This window comes from Macrobrachium nipponense, chromosome 37 (assembly GCF_015104395.2).
Source record: "Macrobrachium nipponense isolate FS-2020 chromosome 37, ASM1510439v2, whole genome shotgun sequence".
NCBI lineage: Eukaryota > Metazoa > Arthropoda > Malacostraca > Decapoda > Palaemonidae > Macrobrachium > Macrobrachium nipponense.
The window spans coordinates 35,403,313-35,417,690 of record NC_061097.1 but is presented as its reverse complement, the minus strand read 5'-3'; the positions used below and the strand labels follow the sequence as shown (position 1 = coordinate 35,417,690).

The 14,378-nt window shown below is 38.1% G+C and overlaps 1 protein-coding gene across 1 annotated transcript in view; it reads left to right on the top strand.

Annotated features, from left to right (window-relative positions):
- LOC135209346 (alpha-protein kinase 1-like) overlaps positions 1-14,378 on the top strand; it is a 106,665-nt gene that overhangs the window by 87,210 nt on the left and 5,077 nt on the right. Inside the window, exons 4-6 of the mRNA XM_064242045.1 lie at positions 7,660-7,787; positions 10,910-13,183; positions 13,606-13,842. Coding sequence (XP_064098115.1) covers positions 7,660-7,787; positions 10,910-13,183; positions 13,606-13,842 — 2,639 coding nt within the window. The remainder of the gene's footprint in view (positions 1-7,659; positions 7,788-10,909; positions 13,184-13,605; positions 13,843-14,378) is intronic.

Below are 14,378 nucleotides of genomic sequence, written 5' to 3'. Positions count from 1 at the left end.
GTATACAAGCATACATTTATGTATTATGTGAGCGTTTGGGAGAGAGAGAGAGAGAGAGAGAGAGATCCTTATATATCTTTCAGCAAGGACACGTTGTAATCATGCATGAGATCTGTTATGATTCACATACTAGCGTAATTGTAGTCACTCATTGGAGAGAGAGAGAGAGAGAGAGAGAGAGAGAGAGAGAGAGAGAGAGAGAGAGAGAGAGAGAGAGAGAGTTCTGTTGAAGGACTTTTCACGTTCTTTTATTCTTCTTCTTCAGTGACGATTTCCCCTGAAAATCCAGCATTTTATTGTTAGATTATTTTTTTCCTCTGTTTTCCTCAACATCAAATTTATTAGATTACTTTTTTATGTTCTTTGAATGTTATTGTAACTTTTATCGCCTTTGTGATCAGTTTCGGCCTTTTATTGAAATTAATTTTATCTCGTCTAAAAGTTAATGGTATTTAACCGTTTCTGTTTCTAAGAATTTTTGTATTCGTTAATTCTCAGACAGTATTTTCTTTTTATAGATAATTCATTCTATATTATCGTAATTGTGTTCGTTAATTCCCAGAAAGTATTTGTTTCAAGTTCTATATTCTTTTCATTCAGTTGAGAATTGTCTGTGTATTTTCTTTCTATATTTTCTTTCTATATTTTGTCAGTTTTTGCCTGTTTAAATTTGAGGATTGCATATGCTTTAAAATGATTGCAGTGTATCTTCATTACTGCTGAAAACAGCGTTGAAATGCATTCCTAGAGTTTTTTTTTTTTTTTTTTTTTTTTATTTTTTACTTGTATGACCAAAAAATTCCAAGAAGAATTTCACATCCATAATAGATTGGTGTCAGTCCGTAGAGGAACCCACAAACCGAACCCCGCCTCTTAGAAAATGACACGTTATAGAAATCCAGCTCTAACATTAGCAAGAAGGCATTTCCAAAGAAACACAATTAAAAAAAGAAAGGGATGTCGTGCGGTTTGAACTTCAGACGTTCAGGCGAAAAAGCAGCATAACAACAATAATGATAATAATAATAATGGCCCACTGTGGGCTTGTTACAAATGAATAGGTTTCATCTTTCTGAATAATAAAAATCTTTTTCTCGGTGTAAATGGTTCATCAGTATGTCTATGTAAATGGTTCGTCAGTATGTCTATGTAAATGGTTCGTCAGTATGTCTCTATGTAAATGGTTCGTCAGTATTTCTGTGTAAATGGTTCGTCAGTACGTAAATGGTTCTTGAGTATTCAGCGATAGTTTTGGTCAGAAATGATCGAGGTAAATATTTTCGTTTCCTCGGGAGATAACCAAGAGAATGGGTTAGGTTAATATTTTGTGGCTAAGGCGACGCATCTGTGGTAACCCATAATTCATGGCCAGCAACTATTCAGATCATGCCTTGTATGTCTTTTTATTTGGATGGGAATTTTTGTCATCATTAAATTGCAACGCCAGCTCCTTTTTTTTTTTAAATATTCATTATTAGGTATATGTCATTATTACACTTTTAGTTGAATAATGATCTTAATTTTGTTTATCTTTTTTTATCACTATTGCTGTTTTCTGTGTTGTTTAGTTTTTTTTTTAATCTAAAATGTTTTTCTGCACTTGTTGGTTTAGCTTTGTTTAGCACTAAAGATGTTTTCTTTGTGTGTTGTTTAGCTTTTGTATCACAAATATTGTTTTCTGTAAGTGTTCATTAGCTTTTTTTTTAAACCACTTTTCTATATTTGTCGTAATACTTTTCAGTGGATTTCTCATAGGACACTTTCCAGAGATTTAGTATGATTAAAAATTAATTATCTTTATTGCAAAAATCTACAGATTTCATTTTGTGATAAAGGAGAGACAATCAACAATATATCATGACAAATGCCGCCCCCCTAAAAACACACACACACACACACACACACACAATAACGAAGTTGCAGACATCCAGCAGCGAGAGTAAAAGTAATTGAAAACAGTTTAAGAAAAAAAAAAAAAAAATAATAATGGAAGTTCCTTTAATGGCAGAACCAGACGATTTAAAAAGCGAACAAAAGATTATAAGCAATCATTACGTGAACACAGTCTGGCCTCAGGCTAGGTAACCTTGAGGCCTGCCTTAGGTATAGGGAGTGAGGGAGGTGCGGTAGGTAGGACCTACCTACCTACCTAGAGTTTGAACAGACAATGAATAGGCATTGCGTCATTTCTCTCTCTCTCTCCTTCATTTCTGCTACTTCTTTTCAAGTATATGGCAACGTTCTCTCTCTCTCTCTCTTATTAATATCATCTTACCTTTTTGCTAATTCTGTTGATGTACATGACAACATTCTCTCTCTTTCTCTCTATCTCAGGTCCATTATAGTAATTATTTGTTACTCCATCGTCTCCCATTCTGACGAAGATATGCCCTTTGGACTTTAGTGTTTTTAGTTTTACTTTCCTGACGTTGACAAATTGAATTACATGTTTTTATAATTCAGTTTATTTGTGTTTGTTTTTGTACAATGCAGAAGTTTGCTTGACTTTCTCTCTCTGGATGCTTTTATTTTTATGTAGGTTTCGTTTCTATCGTAGTAAAGGTTTGCATTATTGTAATTTTTAGAAGCGTTTTTGCTGTTATTTCTATCTTCTAGTAGTTCAACTCAGTGTGGTCTGGGTTGTGCCTGTTCTCTGAAAATTCTATTATTCTTCGTTTTATGTAATTTAATTGTAATTACATTAATTGAATTTTTATGTATCGGACTTCTATATATGTATTGTTAGATTAACTTTGCAGTTTTGCAAACTATCGAATATTTTGAGACTTTAGATGAAATACCCATAATGTTTTAAAAGATATATATATATATAATATAGATATATATCTATATATATATATATATATATAATATAATATATATATATATATACACCACACATACATACATACATTTCATTGTCTCCCATGAAAGTGTGTTGCAAGCTTTTACGAATTTTTTCTTGCAATTGCGTTTTTTTCCAGCATCGATGACCTGTTGTGACGTCATTTTATGATAAGCAAACTCTCTCTCTCTCAATTTCTCATCCAGTCATTTGCCACGACCGAAGGGACCTTTGGTCTGTGACAGAACATAAATTGCTTTGTCAGAGTTAACAAGGCCGCTTTACATTGATGGAAAAGAAAAAAAAAAATCGTTAAAAAAATATCATCCAAGACTTGACATCAGGATTTTTAAAAAATTACTAGATTTGCAAGGGTTGACATTATTACCTTCTAGGTAAAGGGGGGTTGAGGGGTGGAGCTTAGGTCACAGCTAATTATTGAGAAGGGAGGAAGGAGGGCACTGCTCGCCCCAGGGTAAGGGTGGTTGTTCCATGCCCCACGGGGAACCCAGGTTATCATGCACATGCTTTGGGGTAAAGTGGGAGTGCGTGATATGGCGTAATGAGTTCTGCCAAACCTGCATTTCGTATATAAGTGTTGTGGTTCTGATAGTCTGTTTGGTCGGCCATTGCGTCTTGGGTTGGGGGATCATTCTTTTTTTTTTCGTGTTGGTCTTGTTTTAACTGAAGTTTTTTTCTTCTGTTTCTTTATATTTAATTTTTGACTTCTTAGGTCATTGTTGTATGGCAGTTTGTAATGTTAAATTTTTTTTTTTTTAAGAATATTTCCTCCATTGATGGCAAGTTGTGGAACTCTCTCTTGGTTCCCTTGTTCCTTATAATCCATTTGTATATGAGAGGCGATATAGCTTCCTTATTTACGTCAGTCAATTCTGGGCAGGTTAAAGACACTAGGGCACATAAATACTATACGTTACAATTACGTTGGACTGTAGTCACACACACACACACATTAGAGCTACTCCTCCATCCGTTTAGAAGAGGATTTAGTGCTCATAGTAAATAAAAATTGCTACTGAAACCTGCATTAAATCTAACAAAGGCTGCCGAATCTGGGAATGGGTCACAGAGCATCCATCACTGTATAAAGCAAGTATACTAGTATAAAAATTTAAATATGTCAACTTCGTGACTATATATAACCCGAGAGCACATTTCGTGCGTACCATCCGCCCACTTTGAATGCTATATACATTTCTCCATTCTCGCCAGCACTCTCTTACCTTTCAGGGATGTCGGTGGCATTTCCTCTTCCCCCTCTCTTCTTTCAGTATGAATTTGTATCATCGTCGTGACGTTTATGCGTAGCATTGATCCGTCGTCTGTATCGGTGGTTGGAATTGAGTGTGTGTTTGTGTATTAAGAAAAAAAAATATAGGATTCCTATTTGTCAGTAATGTTTAGAGGGTTGTTCTTGAAAGGTTATGTGTAAAGCGCTCTCTCTCTCTCTCACAAACACAGTCCCCCTTTCTGGTGTCTATACCTTCAAAATAAGCTTGTGAAATAGAACAAAATTTTGAGCATATGAAAATGTTTCTATCGAAGACAAGGTTAATGAAAGTGTAGTCAAGTGTCGAACACAGTTTGAACTACTTAGTACATTCTGTTAAAAGTCTTCGTTCTTTCCAGGCCTTCCGTATGAGTTAATGAGCTATGCATACGAATGAATCAACCTTGCTTATCAGTTGACAAGTTGTGCTTTCAGTCATCGTTCGTCCCTGATATATCACCTTACAAATGTTGCCCTCGAAATAAAAAAAAACCGATTCTCAAACCACAAGTTGGTTTGCAGATCACAGATTGATCGCATAGTCACGAGCTGCCCTTCTAGTTTCGAGCATCTTCTAAGGTCACACTGGTTTATTTCAAGTAGAGCTCTCTCTCTCTCTCTTTTGAGCTGCTTTTAAAACAGGCATTCGGTCCCTTGGTAATCTACTGTGGAGCATCTCCCCGAGGATCTCGTGCAGTTGGAACTAAATAAGTTCTAGCGAAGATGCAGTGCATTTCTACCCTAATGGTATTCTTGCATTTTAATACATTTTTATCTTTTTATCATCTTAAAAATGTATTTATTCTCTTAACAAGTGAGATGTCTTCTTTCTGCGTTTCCCTCTACCTCCTCGTACTTCGTCCCAATGAACACCATAATATTCTTTGGAAGATTGAAGTTCAAGTCAGTGGCCTCTGTGGTGGGCTTGTTCCACACGAACACACTGTTCATCTTGTGAATAATAATAATAATAATAGTAATAATACTTTTTCGGTGTAGCTGCCTTGTATATGTATCAGTTTCATTTTCAAACAGATATTCGAGATGGAACTTTTTTTTTTCTTTAATAATATCGGTCGACCTTGCTGGCCACTTGTGTGCTCGTGTCTCTCTCTCCTCCGGCGGTGTTGCAGAATCGTCTTTGCAATAATGCCTTTGGGCCATTGTCGCCAGTGACATTGCCATTCGCCGCCAGGTAGGTCGTGGCTACTCGACTATGCCTTACCTGTGCGGTACCTGCTCACCTGCTTGTGGTCTGACCGCCTTGGGTCGGCTCGTGAGCTGCTATTATTATTATTTTGATCTGTAACTTGGCGTTCTTCTTTTGGGAAGAATTGTTAGTCTGTTTGTGGTGCTAACTCGTAAGCTTTGAATAGTAATTTTGGAGCAATTTTTTAAATCTCCCATTCTCTTTCCCACGGCCTCAATGACTGTGTAATTGTGGCTCAGATTTGATGTAACTTATTTAACTTTTCTCTGTATATCCTCTCTCGTAGTGTCATCCAGTTCCGTCATTGCAAATCAAATCCTTTCTCTCCACTCGCACAGAAAATGCAAGACTTAAGTATTTTGTGCAGGCATTTGATGAATTCATTTTAGTCATCTAAGTCAGTTAAGCAGGAAATTATCTTCTGCTACTACTGCCTTGCTGGTTGCAAAATTGGACTATTTGAAGGAATTGAAGGGTCTAACCCCTGGGATTAAACAGCTTTTGAATTTCAGACATCATGAAAGTCGTTATAGGATGGTAGTTTTTAATTAAATCTACAGTCAGCTACATAAAATATCTACCAGGGTTAGCAATAGTTCTTGATTAAACATTCATATGAAGTATTATAGTAGTCTTTCTTATGGTAATAGGTAGTAGTATATTTTCCAGTGACATTCTAGTAGTAGTAGTAAAAATGTTATGATTAAATCAACAAAAATACACAAATTTACATCTCTGTCGCTTGTTAAGCGATTAGCGTGATACCCCATCTGTTGAAATGTAATATTCCAAGGGATATTAAAAGTCCCTCGTGTTAACCTATTTATCGCCCTGAGGCTCACTTGAAAGAATGCCTAAGGAATTTATGAGCTTAAGAGGCCGACTGCTAACTACTAAGGTATGTAGTTTATTTGCTGGCAAATGACATTAGGCTGAGGTCCACCCACTGACATTATTTTTAATGGAAGGCCAATCAATGGGACAGGCGACTTGTTTGTTTTTATCCAGAGAAGAGAGAGAGAGAGAGAGAGAGAGAGAGAGAGAGAGAGAGAGAGAGAGAGAGAGAGATTTGTTTCAGAAAGAAAGCAAGGAAGGTTTCGAGGAGAAAGGAAGGATTTAACCATTAATACTGCTTTCCAGAAAGCTTCTACTACGTATGGAGTGTTTAGCTATATACTTTTACCTTGTATAAGGGTTGCTTCAATGAGTGTTGATCCTCTGGTTCTCAAGTCCTTTAGAATGAAGTTGCAAGCTCTGCCATTTCCATTCTAGCATTAACCAAACAGTCATCTAATTACGTATAAAGTTTCAATACAGTGCCTAGGCCAATAGAGGAACAGTGGATCTATCATGAAACAGAGCAGTGAACTGCATGTAGACTATGTAATATTTTCTAGACTTAGAAAAACATGTATTCACACTGCTTATTTTGGTGAAAAGTTTATATTCTTGTTCAAATTTTTTTTCATAAAATCACACATCCATGAAAAATGTTCATACAAGATACCTCGTTTTAAAGTACATACGTATCAGTTCCTTCCCATTCAGGGTCTACGGAAAGTAAGTCGTTCCGTGATTCCTCACGGCAGTCTTTCTCAGTCTCTCGTCATGATGTATTGGTATGCAAATGAACTCTTCCTATTAAGTATGTAAGATCTTCCACGTGAACATCAGGGCTTTAGCTCTCTCTACATTTCTTTCAGTGACATCTTTAGACTTCTAGGAAATACGCATTCTATATATATAAGCAGATTAAAATTGATAGTACACATATAAGGCCTGTTTTCTCTGTGCAGTCAAGACATGAGCACTGACATAGAAAGTGGAATGTTTTGAAAAAGTGTGACCACAGAAAGCTAAAAATAAGACGCGGCTTCAGATCTCAAAGATTTCAATGGTAGTGGGTGTATAGTACAAGTTAGAAAACCTGGAAAATCATTTAAAAAGTTATAGGTGAAGAATTAGACCAGAATATGTAAAAACATTAATGATTTGGACTGGAATCAAATTTAGATAGAAAGTGGATGTCTAATTATAATGTGTCTTTTTTTTTTTTTCTCCTGTAAACATCTTGTCATTGAATACTATAGCTGGATGCTTCACAATGCAAAGACCAATTGGGCAAAATTTATGCACACTGGATAATGGTTATGTGGATGAAAATTTTTGATAGTGACAATTTTTCATGTAAATTAATACTATCCCTTGTGTAAATCGTAATAACAAGGGGGGAGACAGTTTACCCATGTGTAACTTTGAGGTAGTTGAAATTTAAAAGCATACCTAACAGCCAGTTTCTTTTTCTGTTCACAGATCACCAGCATCCAGCAGAAGAGAGAGCGAGTCGTCTTCTCCGTGTGAGACATTTGCCAAAAACAGCCCAGAAAGGATGCCGGTCACAGTCCCATCAACCTCTGAGCACGGAAACAATCGTCGTCGTGGTTAGTTTCATGTGCACTTTTCTGACCTTCATTATTGTTATTTTTGTCATCAATTTTTCTTTTTTCTTACAAAACAAATTTTGGTGCCGTTCTAAATTTTCAATTTGATTTTTCAGTACAGTGGTACCTCGACAAACGAAATTAATCCATTCCGAGGCGGCCTTCGTAACATGAGCTTTTTGTATCTTAAACCGCATTTTACATGTAAAATGCCTAATCCGTTCCAAGCCCTACAAAAACACCCCAGTAAATTTTATAATAAAGCTAAATTGGCCAATAAACAATGAAATACTACAACAATTTGGACCATTCAATACCTAACTTAATACGTACTACTAATATGTACCTGTAAATAAAGTGTATTAGTGTACTGTACGTATATACGTACGTATGTGGTAAAATGTGGAATCTTACCTTTTGAGTGAGGCTGTCTCCGAAAGTGGCGACAGAGGAGGAGGACAAATGGCAGAAAATTTGTTACATAGTACGTACAGTTAACGAAACACATTAAAAATGTCAGGAAACATAAACTAAACTTTACGAAACACATTAACAAAACTAACACTAAGCTTTTACAAAAAAAAGAACTAAAAAATAAAAAAAACTAAAATGAAATTTGGTTTTTTTTTTCTTTTTTTGATTTTTACATTTTTTTTTTATTTTTTTTTTTTTTTTTTTTTTTTTTTTCCACCACTTTCAACTTTCTGTTTTTTTTTGTAGTATCAGTTGGATCTTCCATTTTGCTTACTCCTACTAAAGGCCTCTTTAGAAAAAACTATCCAAGGAAGATTGCTTCTGCCTACTTTTCACAATGTTCCTGAAACGACTCGGGCAAACGTGTAAGCCTTTTCATGGTGTCTCTTTTCTACAAATGATTGCACCTTATGAAAATCAGCCAGAGCATCCTTAATTTCTGCCGTGTCATAGGGTCGTCCTCCTCCTCCCTGCTGCTAGAGAACTCCTCTTGAACAACGTTATGTTGCATAGCCTCCAACTCCTTCAGGTCATCCGTCGTAAGCTCCTCGTGGTGCTCCTCAAGAAGGTCATTGATGTCGTCCTCGTCAACGACCAGCCCCATGGACTTGCTGAGTGCAACGATCTCGTCAAGATCTGGTTGCGAAACAGTTTCAGGATCATCAACTGTTCCTGAATCTTGCACCAGCTTTGCCCACGTTGAATCCCTCAAAGTCTCGGTTGGATATGTCATCAAGCCAGAGTTTCCTCCACAAAGAATTCAAGGTTCGCCTCGAAACCTCCCGCCAAGCTTGATCGATGAGTCGGATGCATATCACAACATCGAAATGCTCCTTCCAAAATTCACGCAACGTGAGGTTTGTGGTATCGGTGATGTCGAAACATCTCTTGAAAAGATGTTTCGTATACAGCTTCATGAAGTTCGATATCACCTGCTGGTCCATGGGCTGGAGGAGAGGGGTGGTGTTAGGGTAACCCTGTCTTTCATAGGCTTATGCCCAGGTAGTTTCTTCTCTTCCTCCGGTATAAACATCCGACGAGGCATTTTTTTCCAAAATAGGCCAGTCTCATCACAGTTGAAGACTTGCTGAGAACTGTGGCCTTCATTGATCGTCATCTCGTCGAACGTCCTAATAAAGGCTTCGGCCGCTTTCGTGTCCGAGCTGGTCCATGGGCTGGAGGAGAGGGGTGGTGTTAGCGTAAGCCTGTCTTTCATAGGCTTATGCCCAGGCAGTTTCTTCTCTTCCTCCGTGATATACATCCGACAAGGCATTTTTTTCCAAAATAGGCCAGTCTCATCACAGTTGAAGACTTTCTGAGAACTGTGGCCTTCATTGATTGTCATCTCGTCAAACGTCCTAATGAAGGCTTCGGCCGCTTTCATGTCCCAGCTGGCCGCCTCCCCATGCCGCACCACCAAATGGATGCCAGTCTGTTTACGGAATTTTTCGAACCACCCATGAGAACCCTTGAAGTCTGGGGTTGGCGTCGATGTCCCTTCTCCTCCATCGTTTTCAGCCTGGGCAATCAAATCGCCAAAAATAGCCCTGGCCTTGTGGCAGATTGCTGTCTCGGTTATCGTATTGCCAGCGATTTCTTTGTCTTTTCTCCAGACAAGTAGCAGCCTTTCCATCTCGTCGTGCACGTGGCTCCTCTTGCTAGACAAAATAGTCACGCCCTTGGAAGGTGTAGCTGCTTTGATGGCTTCCTTCTGCTTAAGGATGGTGCTTATTGTCAAACTTCAAGTTTCTTGGGACCCATGACTACGTATATACTGTACGTAATTAACTTATGTAGTATACGTATGTAGTAAAGTTCTCACACAACACAATAAAGTAGTACTACAACAAAATCACTAACAAATTTACGTTAATAAACGAAATCATATAGAACGAACGAATTCCGCGTGCTTACGATAACGATGCTGCTGCCGAGTGGCCAAAAAAGCACGCCGCTACGTAGATGCATGATGGGATCATGGGAGAGATGCTGACCAATAGGAGAGCAGGATCTTATGGCAGTGACTAGCATCAGGAACCAATGGGAGAGCGGGAGGATGGTGGCGAGAGTAGTCAGTTGGAAACGCGCAAGTTTTAAAATTGTTATCGGTGGTCCGGGCGAATCTCGGGACTACAGCAACAACCTTTCGTATCCTGAACTATTTTCGTATGTAGAGCCAAAAAAATCTTTGTATTTGCTTTCATAACTCGAATTTTTCGTAAGTTGAGCCTTTCGTATGTCGAGGTACCACTGTATTTATATCAATACTTTACTCAATTCAGTATTGCATTTAAATTATCAGTTTTACAGTATCTCTAGGTAATCTTCCACTTTAGTTGTAAATACAATTTTTTAAATGTATTTTTGGTAGATAGCCATGTATCAATGTCAGGGCAACTGCTAACGTTTGTTGTTGTTTCAAAGAATCACATATTTTATGATTATTTTAAGGATGTCTTCAATGGAATTATCTCTGCCTTCATTTTGAAGCTTAACTATTAATTGCTAAGTTTTAGTCTTTGACTATGTTGATTAATCCTGCTTTACAATTTCATGTTAATGTAGGTGAGGTGTTTGTCTTGTAGTTGAAAGATTTAGTTAATATTATGAAATGTGCTCATAACGTTTTTTTTCTGCTCCTGTTTCAGCTAAGGCACCTGCTCAGATATACAGACCCCCACCAGCTAGAAGTAATAGAGAAGCAGCCCAACAGACCCAACAACAGATGCAACCTCATCAGCCTTTATTCTCACAGCCATACCAGCCCAAACCAAACTTCTCACAGTCTCCATATCACCCTCAGAATCAACACAGCCCTAATTATCATACACAGAGTGTTTATTCCTCACAGCACAACCAACATCAACAAGACTTCCATCATTACAATTCCTTCCCCAACAGACAAAGAACAGATAGTGAAAGCAGCACTGCCACAACCTCAGGTGATTACCAGAACAACAAAGGGAAGGGCCGTCGACCAGACCAAGTGCTCTATGTCCCTCGTGGGAGACGTCATGTCCCTGACCCAGCATCTGCAAGGGGAACTCCTACGCCTGTGTTGGATTATGAGAGCAATGGCAGACCCCCTTCTCCTGCTTATTCCATTTGTTCTGTAGCATCAGAGTACAGTGGAAGGAATCGTTATAATAAACAGGGAAGTCGCCAGGGCAGTCAGATTTCCATATATGAGGGGGAAACAGACAGACTCCATGGTAAACCACCTTTGTCTAGAGATTTTAGCAGAGAATCTACTCCTGGCTATGGCCGACAGAAGAGTGGCGCATTATTCAGTTCTCAAACTCTGCAGCTAATTGAAAGATGTTTGAATCAGGATGCAGAGCACAGATATAATGAATATTCTAATGGTGAATCAGATGTTCATGGTTCCCCATCACCTAAAAACAAGCTTGGCAGTGGAAGGCCCATGAAAAGCCCCACTCCCACAAGAGATATTCACAGCATACACAGCAAAGAAAATGTCATACATCCCGTTGACCCAAGTCCACGTTCAAGGAGGAGTCGAAAGAATCGCAGAAGAAACTCCCGAAGCAGAGATGCAAGCACTGAGCAGTACAAAGATGGTCAAGTAAAGGGGAGTGCCAATCACAATGGAGAACACAGTAGTCCAGGAGAAAGAGGCATGGGTAGTTGTGAGAGAATATTTTACAATAGTAATTTCAATTCTAGTCAAGAGAGGTATGACAGAGGATACGACAATTATGATAGATACAGTAGTATAAACAGTAGCAGAGCCAGCAGTCGGAATTCCAGTAGAGAGCGTACTCCCCAATATAGCCCCCAGCACAACTGGAGGGTGGGTTCAAATCCCCCAAGCCCAACAAAAGGCCCAGTTGTATTTTATCAAAGCAGACACTCGTCTGGAAAGCCACCTTCTGGTAGGCTAGGGTCACTGCCGAATGTTGCTCTTGATTTTGGAGAGAGCCCCAAAAGAATTTCAAACTACAATGAGGAAAATCAGAGGTATCACACATTACCCATCAAAAGTAAAACTCCTGTAAGAAGTAACTCACTACAAACAGATGATAAAAACAGAATTGAATGCACCAGCGGCTGTATCACATCTGAACGGATAAATACAAACGCTGGTGAACCTAGGATTGATCTCACATACCAAAATGACAAGTCGGTTGAAAGTCTCAAGGAGGAAATGACGAAAAACCTCATAAATACATCAAGTAATTCTGCTCATAATGAGTCCTGGAAGAGTGAGGTAGGTCACAATAAAGAAAATGAATATACTGGAAAGGAAATTGTGGAAAAAATGGATGATTTCGCAACGGAATCCATCATTTCCAAAGAGGTTTTGTTGTCAGAGTCAGCAGAGGATTCTAAAATTGATAGTGAGAAGGAACCCAAAGATGATGTAATGAACAAGTCCGTTGATGCTGTTACAAGTGGAACAGCATCTGAGGAGGATGCTTTTGAAATGGAAGCAGAGGCTTCCCTGACGGAATCTGCCAAGGATTCAACGGAGGAAGTGACTTCATCTGACAATGACATTAAAGATAGCAATCTGGAGAGCATAAGTGAGGTTAATGACAGTGAAAATACAAATATCAAGAAGTTCCAGTTTAATTGGGCTGATGAGGTCGAAGATTCCTGGGACAGTTTGTATGATGACAATGGCGAGTGCCTAAACTCTGAAATCAAACGTCAGCTGAGCGATTCCCTTGGCAAAATCAAGCTTGAAAAGCCAGCAAATGATTATTATTCCTTTCAGCCAAAGGAACCTGAAATCAATGAAGAGGAGTATGGCCATGTCATTGAAATCTACGACTTTCCAGTATCCTTCAAGACTCAAGACCTCATGATGGTCTTTAGCAGTTTCCATAACACAGGTTTTGACATCAAGTGGGTGGATGACACCCATGCCCTTGGAATCTTTGCCACAGCTTTGATTGGTAAGTTTCTTTTGCACTTTGAATTTACATTGTTAAATCATTACTATTTAATACTTCTCAGTTTCTAGTAAATGCATAATGGAAAGTTTTACAATTTTTCCTTCAATCCTCAAATGTCTAAATTTTAGGTTGAATATCAAATTGATATATATAGTATATGTGATCTTCAACTGCATGACTTAAAACAAACAATACATGGATTCACAGCTATGTCTTGATGAATCGAGTTGTGTACCCATGATGAATTTCCTAATGAAAACCTTAAAATTTCATTCATCAATATATTTCACTGGATATTTAGCAGTACAGGACTTGGAATTACAGTCCAGACCAATTAGTAATTGGAGAAAATTTGTTTTACTCAGTATTTTGATCTGGAAGGGAAAACATTACAATGGATTAATTATATTAAAATGTTTCAGCTGCTGAAGCCTTGAGCATTGATCATCCTTTCTTGAAGACTCGTTCCTTGGCACAAGCCACAAAGTCTTCCAAGGCCAAAGCATTGCGAATTACAGAAGCCCTCTTGCCTTACAAACCGAGACCAGCAACGTCTGCCTCCTTGGCCCGTCGCTTAGTTTCGGGAGCCCTTGGTCTGAAGGTGAACATATCGAGGGAAGTACGTGAGGCAGAGAAACAGAAATTGAAGGATGCTAAAGGTTAGTATTCTCTTTGAAAAGTATTTAATTAGTTATAGTCTTTAGCAAATAGGGGTCAAAGCAGGCAATTGAAAAACACAGTGACACTTATTAATGCAAGTAGCTTGACCTGACCAAATTTCAAATGGGCATAAATGAAGTGTGAAAACATTGAAGAATCCGAACAGCTGCATTGGGTAAGAATTGCAAAGTCCAGTTAGAAGTACTACATTATAAGGGAAATACCTTTAGCAAAGGTGATTAAGGTAATTCATACTGTTTGTAACGTACTCTTTCTTGACACACCTGTCATGAAAGTGCTGCAGATGCATCATTTTAGTAAGTTTGGACTAATTATTTGTTGGTGATTATTGTGTGAAGATCAATTTTCAACACAGCCAAATTGTTACAAAAGGGGATTATAAATCATTTTTAGAGAATGTTGCATAAGTAACTCTAGATAAACTTTAATTGCTTTTCAAAATTTTTTCCTTTTCAAGACCACTTTTGTCAGTTATATCGGTAAATATTGTAATAGTATTTAAAAGTTTGCCAAT